This window comes from Hippocampus comes, unplaced genomic scaffold, assembly GCF_001891065.2.
Source record: "Hippocampus comes isolate QL1 unplaced genomic scaffold, H_comes_QL1_v1.1 scaffold77, whole genome shotgun sequence".
Classification (NCBI taxonomy): domain Eukaryota; kingdom Metazoa; phylum Chordata; class Actinopteri; order Syngnathiformes; family Syngnathidae; genus Hippocampus; species Hippocampus comes.
Window position 1 is genome coordinate 24,656 of NW_017805289.1, and position 6,756 is coordinate 31,411.

General features: G+C 46.6%; 1 protein-coding gene across 2 annotated transcripts in view; it reads right to left on the reverse strand.

Annotated features, from left to right (window-relative positions):
- Positions 1–5,160, reverse strand: part of LOC109516818 (prolyl endopeptidase) — a 6,452-nt gene extending 1,292 nt beyond the window's left edge. The window contains exons 1-14 of one of the 2 annotated variants that reach the window (XM_019871619.1): positions 4,900–5,160; positions 4,577–4,651; positions 4,249–4,382; positions 4,025–4,155; positions 3,739–3,948; positions 3,462–3,583; positions 3,256–3,361; positions 2,911–3,102; positions 2,628–2,825; positions 2,304–2,407; positions 2,002–2,233; positions 1,741–1,872; positions 1,491–1,647; positions 360–597 (exon numbers count right to left, since the gene is read on the reverse strand). In XM_019871619.1, the coding sequence (XP_019727178.1) occupies positions 360–597; positions 1,491–1,647; positions 1,741–1,872; positions 2,002–2,233; positions 2,304–2,407; positions 2,628–2,825; positions 2,911–3,102; positions 3,256–3,361; positions 3,462–3,583; positions 3,739–3,948; positions 4,025–4,155; positions 4,249–4,382; positions 4,577–4,651; positions 4,900–5,040 (2,172 nt within the window). In that variant the 5' untranslated portion in view covers positions 5,041–5,160. Of the gene's footprint in view, positions 1–156; positions 598–1,490; positions 1,648–1,740; positions 1,873–2,001; positions 2,234–2,303; positions 2,408–2,627; positions 2,826–2,910; positions 3,103–3,255; positions 3,362–3,461; positions 3,584–3,738; positions 3,949–4,024; positions 4,156–4,248; positions 4,383–4,576; positions 4,652–4,899 lie in introns of those variants that run through there. The other variant, XM_019871618.1, reaches the window with a different exon arrangement.
- Between the last annotated feature and the right edge of the window lie 1,596 nt (positions 5,161–6,756).

Here is a 6,756-nt window from a genome sequence, read left to right on the forward strand (position 1 = left end):
AAACACACACACACACACACACACACACACACACACAGAAAAATTCATTTGAACGATGCAGCCTTGTGAGAATATCAATAATAAATACGCAGGCGGAGCATCCGCCACGTGAAGTGTTGTCACACTCGAGCCTCATGACAGCAACTGATTGGATGATTATTGTAACCCCGCCCACACTGATGGCCTTTTTGCACATTAGCTTGTGGTTCTTTCAATTAAGTGCAGAAGGAGTTCTTCGAGGGAGGGGGGGGGGCAATAGATTGGGGGCAAATATGCACGCACGCGTCGACAGGAGACGCCCGTTATTTGACCCATGAGATTTTGAGACAGCGAGCGATGAAGGCGTAGGTGTCCGCCACCTCCTGGATGACCTTGCTGGTGGGCTTGCCAGCGCCGTGGCCCGACTTTGTGTCCACGAGGATGAACAGGGGGTTGGACTGCTTGCCGCTGCGGCCCACCGTGTGCTGCAGGGTGGCGATGTATTTGAGCGAGTGGAGCGGCACCACCCGGTCGTCGTGGTCGCCCGTCAGCAGGAGGACGGCGGGGTACTGGACCCCGTTGTCCTCTGGGACACGGATGTTGTGGAGAGGGGAGTATCTGGCAGGTGGGAGTGGGAGGGAAGACACATATTCCAAAAGATGTGGAAACGGTGTAGGGAAAGGCATCAAGGTTAGTTGCCTCATGTCTCTTCATGTACGTCAAGTAAGTCGTCGTGAATATCGGCGCATGAAAGGCAATTTCTCGAGATTGGGAGGACACGCTGGAGTTGATTGCAAAAAAACGTTTTGGTGAACACCAACACGGGATGCAAATTCAGTTGGTGTCCAGTCCCTCCAGTGAGAATCGCTCATTCAGTCCTTCAGCACAGCAACTGAACGCAATTCATTTGAGCGCAGGTCAGTTTAAGGAATCCAGAAAGGTCTGTCCGCCCCTTTGCAACCTGGACTTGTCCAATCAAATCCGCAGCGAAAGATGAAACATTCAAACGAAAACTCAGACGTGTGATCTTACAATGCATTCATGTTAAATAAACCATATTTCATCACTGAAATGCACAGATGCTTTTTGTGCTTCAACATGGGCTTGAGTGGGTATCAGTTGTGGCGTATTTTTTTTTTCCAAGAAAAGATTAATGATAATAAATATGTGATCATAAACAAAAATACATCACAAGAAAGTAAAGTCTTGGGGGCTTGTTGACTTGCTCAAGGCGCAATGTTTTTTTTTTTTTTTTAATGATTTGGGTGCACTACATGTCGACAGCCAGTGGAGGCGCTGTTGATTCCTTCAAAGTATTTGCTTTTTAAAGTTATGCCCCGATGCAACTCAGCATTCATTGGAATCAATATGAAATCCGTATAGTTTTTTGTACTTAATATTTTGTCCATGAAGGACAATACTTTCATTCTAGATGTGATGGATTTGCATCTAAACAGCTCCATGGTAAATAAAGCGGAGAATTATAAACGCGATCGCACGTTTTCACTCACTTGATGAGCCATTCGAACTGGTCTTTTTCTTCCGAGCAGCCAAAGTCGGTGGTCCAGGCGTGGCCGATGGTGAATTTGTGAAATTTGAGCATGTCCATGACCCCCACCTGAGCCACGGCGCAGCCAAACAACTCTGGCCGCTGGTTCACGCACGCCGCTGCATAGGAAGGGGGGAAAAAAAAAACATTATGGTCTGACGTGGCAAAAAATGGAGCACGTTGTTTTGTTACCATCTTGGGTTGACGCGTACCTACGAGCAAGCCGCCGTTTGAGCCTCCGTTGATGGTGAGCTTGGACGGAGAGGTGTACCCCTCTTTGATGAGGTACTCGGCCGCACATTGGAAGTCCGTGAAGCAGTTCTGCTTGTTGGCCAGCATGCCAGCTAAAAGGAGGACAAGCTTCACACTTAAGTGGAAACACACTCATTTCTGGAAATCGTCACTTCATTCCATCCATTCCCTGCGGAATTTGCGTCCCGAGAACAACGCGGCGCCCCCTCGACACTCGTCACCTTTGTGCCAGGTCTCGCCGTACTCCCCACCCCCCCGAATGTTGGCGACGGCCAGGACTCCGCCCAGGTGTCGCACAAAGATGAGCCGCGAGACGCTGTAGCTGGGCGTGATGGAGATGTTGAAGCCGCCGTAGCCGTAGAGGAAGCCCGGGTGGGAGCCGTCCAGCTTGATGCCCTTTTTGTGAACGATGAACATGGGGATCTGAGTGCCGTCCTTGGAAGCGTAGAAGATCTGGACGAGGAGCGGGGAGATGATGACCAGATGGGAAAAAGATGAACGGGGAGATTGAAATTGATGTTACCTGGGTGGTCTGGTAGTCGGACGGGTCAAAGCCTTTGACTGTGACCTCTCTGAAGACATGCGGTTGCAGAGGCTCCTTGGTCAAGTCGCAGTGATAAATGATGGCTGGATTAAAAAAAAAAAAAAAAAAAAAAAGCTACCAGTAGAGGGCGCACGGCATTTCATTCCTCAACAGGCTGGACATGTTCCCAATGATTAAATCAAAAATGACTTCAGAATGACATTCTTACCCTTCTTTAGGAGATAAGAAAATATGTAAAATTGAAAAACACCCCCCGCCCAAAGTCACACAAAGTCTTCAGAGTTGAATCTAGTCACACTTTACCTGGCGAGAGGAAGGAGGTAAAATAGTAAAAGATCTCCGAGTCGCGCTTCCTTCCCGTGAATCCGACCACGGAGCCGACATCCAGAGGAAAAGTTCGGAGCTCCTCCCCGGAACTGAGACGATACATTTTCAAGACGTTCTTCACGTCGTGGAGGAAGCACACAAACAGGTAGCTGGAGTACGTGCAGGTGGCGAATACTGTTGAGCGTGAAGACAGCGCGAGGTGTATGAGATGAACAAAATAAGCGCATCCTGAGGATTCAAGCACGCCGCTGCTGCTCACCAATGACGTCCTTGTCATGCTGAGGGATCAACTCTGTCCAGTCGCTCTGCGCCGGCGAGGCAAAGTCAATGTTGATGAGGCGGTAACGGGGGGCCTCCAGATTGGTCTTGAACGTGAACACCGTGCCCTCGTTGGTTACGTACTCGTACTCGGCGTCAAAGTTGTCGATGAGCTTCACCCAAGGCAAAAGTCCTGGATTTGCAGAGTGAAACGAAGGCAAACTTGGAACACGTGACCACATGATCAAAAGAAAAACTGTCAATGGGTACATTGATAATTAAGAAGGGCAAGCCCACATTGAGAACGCAGATCCATACAATGATCAGAGAGTCCTGTCAAACATGCCTGCAATGCCCTGAGGGGTCTTCTTGAGGTCGCAATACCACAGTCTGTTGACAGGGTCACAACCTTCCCTGATGGACAGCAGCACATAGCGGCCATCATCTGAAACCTACACGGTCATGACATTTGTCACCCTCTCAGCGAGTAGAAATGACGAAGCAAAAAAAAAAAAAAAAAACGAGTTCAGCCTCATTTGGGGGAGAAATGACCTCGGCTCCACTCATCCACTTGGGGTGATCGGGAAACTCAGCGCACAGCACGTCGTCAGACTGCGGGGTTCCCAAAACGTGGAAGTAGAGCTTCTGGTCTAAGTTAGTCGAGGTCTCGGTGCCTTGAAAAGAAGAGGTTTATTTTCAACCGTGCGAATTAGTTGCAGAAAGAAGATAGATTAACTTGGAACACTTGTTCAAAAGGGCACAACATTTACCGCAGTTGAGTCCACTACTGAAGGAAAAAGGACAGATTGACCTCATCTTTTGACCTCACCATCGCTCTTGCCTTCCTGCTCGGGGTACGAGTTGTAGAAAAGGCCTTTCCCATCATGCGTCCATGACATACAGCTAAACTTGACCCGCTCCAGACGGTCCTCCAGTCGCACGGCACCTTCCACTCGCAGGAAGTGCATCTCCACCCAATCCGAGCCGCTGGCACTGGTACCGTACGCCAAGTACTCTCCATCTTCGGAGAACGCGTAGCCTTCGCGAGGAGACAAAATCTTTGTGAATTTGTCTGTTCAGAATTCAACGTGAAGTCATTAAGTCTTAGTGATGACCTCGCAAGGCAACTGTCCCGTCGTCGGAAAACGTGTTGGGATCTAAAAAGACAGAAGGCTCTGCATCCAGGCTCTCCTGCACGTACATCACACTCTGGTTCTGGAGGCCAGTGTTGTAGAAGTGAAAGTACCTGGAGATGAGGACAGATGGACATCAGAACATGATAACCATTGACTTGTCATACAATTAAGACGAAATGAGCAATTATTATTATTAGCCTTACCTGTTTCCCCTTTTGAAGGGACAGCTATACTTGGGATAGTCGTACAGCTCAGTCATGCGCTCCTTGAACAGATCCCGCACCTCACAGCGCTCCAAAAATGGCAACGTGAGTTGATTCTGAGCACTGACAAACGCCTATGAAATCAAATTGGTTTTGATTTGAAATGATCGGAAACAACTTTCTGGTCAATTGGAAGAGTCAAACAGGTGTAATCATACTGCGTATGACATTTAGATCATCCAAACAATTTACGATGGTTCATATTTTGTCAGACACTGGACAGCAGTGACGTATTTGCTTTCGAAACAATCTTCTCGCGTTTGATTACCTGCGTCTTTTCGCTGTCGGGGTCCTCCAGCCAACTGTATGGATCTGGTATTTTGTAGCCATGATAATCATCCACCTATGATACATAAACACAACTTGTCAGACTTTCACGTGATCACGTCGTCAGAATGAGCAAGGAACGGTCGGTCCGTGATTCATCCAAAAATAAGGAGTGCGCTCATTGGAGTCAGTGTCGTAAACCCCGCTAAGCTAACTAGCATGCTAACAAAAGAAACCGTTCTCCCCAACGAATGAAAGAGCACAATGACAGCAGCCCGGTTGATTAGCACGTTAAAGCTTATCGTGCTAACAAACAATACTTACGACTGCATCGTCACGATAAGCGGCGGGGTACTGAAAAGCCATTCTGGACGCCAGTTTTCGTTGATCGCGTAAGAAAAATAATAAATGCCCCTGTGCCCGAAGTGGATATTTGTATATGGCTCTATGGAAGACGGAGAACATTAACTTGATACACTCACACGCGCGCGCACACAAACAAATACACAAATACAAAATAAATTGTCTCCGTAGAAACGCTAGAAGATTCGCTACCACACGGCCGCCAACGACCACTATGTCAAGAGGTGCGTTGGATCTGCGGAAATGTTAGAGCGCCCCCAGTGACGAGGAGGAAGATTGCCACAGTAACAATGCGGTTCAACCCTCGAAAAATAGGTTCCGTCTGCCAATTTGGAGGAAAAATGATTTTATACCACACAGATGAGTCAACAATAGTCAACGGTGACCTTAATGTATTAAACAGTGTGAGAATAATTTCAAAAGTTTGGTGATTTTAAAGTTTGTGCCTTGCGGCTGACTGGCAACCAGTTCAGGGGGAGTCGTCTGACTTCTGCACTAATGTTCACTGATGAGCCCGACCATGAGACACCGGACTGTAAGAAGTGAATGAGAATGCATAAAAAGACAAATTTATCACCATTCTTCAATTTAATATCAAACGGGGTTGTGTAGCTACATTTGGTATATTAGTAAAATATGATTTTCTTTCAAACACAAACATGTCTTTGAATTAGAATTGCAAAACAACATTGAAAATAATCAATCAGTATTTACATTGTGTCAACATTTGGCTTTTGATTTTCTGAAACAGTATTTGCTGTATATTTGGGATGTTCTGTACCATTTTTTTCCTCCGAGACCAATACCAGTACATGTATTCATTCTTGATACAAAACATCACTAGTACTTATGATACATCAAAATATATTTTGTAAAACTTTTCTGTCTTTTTGACGCACATGTGCCAAGTGGCCACAGCATAGTGCCAATTACTGACAAGGAAGACTTACTCGATGTCAGATATTTTCAAGTATCGGTGACTGGTATCGGCATCCTTCGCGATTCCTGATACCTCGAATTAAGGATGATAACGGCCCGATGCCGATAGCTAATATTGATACTTGGCCATCCCTGCTATTTCTCTGCCAGGTCTTATTTTCCTGCATGTATTGTTTATTCTAAACCGTTTCCCGTGAGTGCATATAGTGTGAACAGTGCAGTTGTAAATGTTGACCTTTGCACCTCTAGCTAAAGGCTATGTGGGTCCACCGGGAATCTCCATCATCAACTCTTATCTACGTGACAGAGAAGGAGAGACCTCAACCTTTCCCTCCTCTTTCTTTCTGCTAGTCTTCGCCCCCCCCTCCCTTCCGTCCTTTCCTTCCTCGCCTGACTTGATCAATCAATCTTGATTTGGCTATAATTATCAATGGCGCCTATTCTTGCACAAGAGCGATAGCATGCAGATAAGGCAAAAATGAAGCGACACACAACTCGAGGCCTTGAGGAAACAAGTCGGGGGCCTGAAGCTAAAATAAAACGGAGTCATTGTTCCAAATTAGCTTTTAACTCGGTGTATCGTTGTCAGCCACAATTATACAGTGGTTTCAACACCGCGACTTATCGACTTTCTTCACGGCTCTATTGATAAGATCCTGGAAACAGGTTTTTAATAGAATGGCGCTGTCTCGCCAGTAAAAAAAAAATGGAGCACATTATTTGGATGCCGCAGCTGATCAGACAGTCAGATGTCGTCCGGGACATTCCGCACAGTCCTTCACTTTCAGATTTAGCATCACACGCGTCATATTTCAAAAGAAAAGCTTTCGTCTGTGTCGTCTAGAAGTATGCGAAGCGAAAGTGAGGCACAGTTGCAAG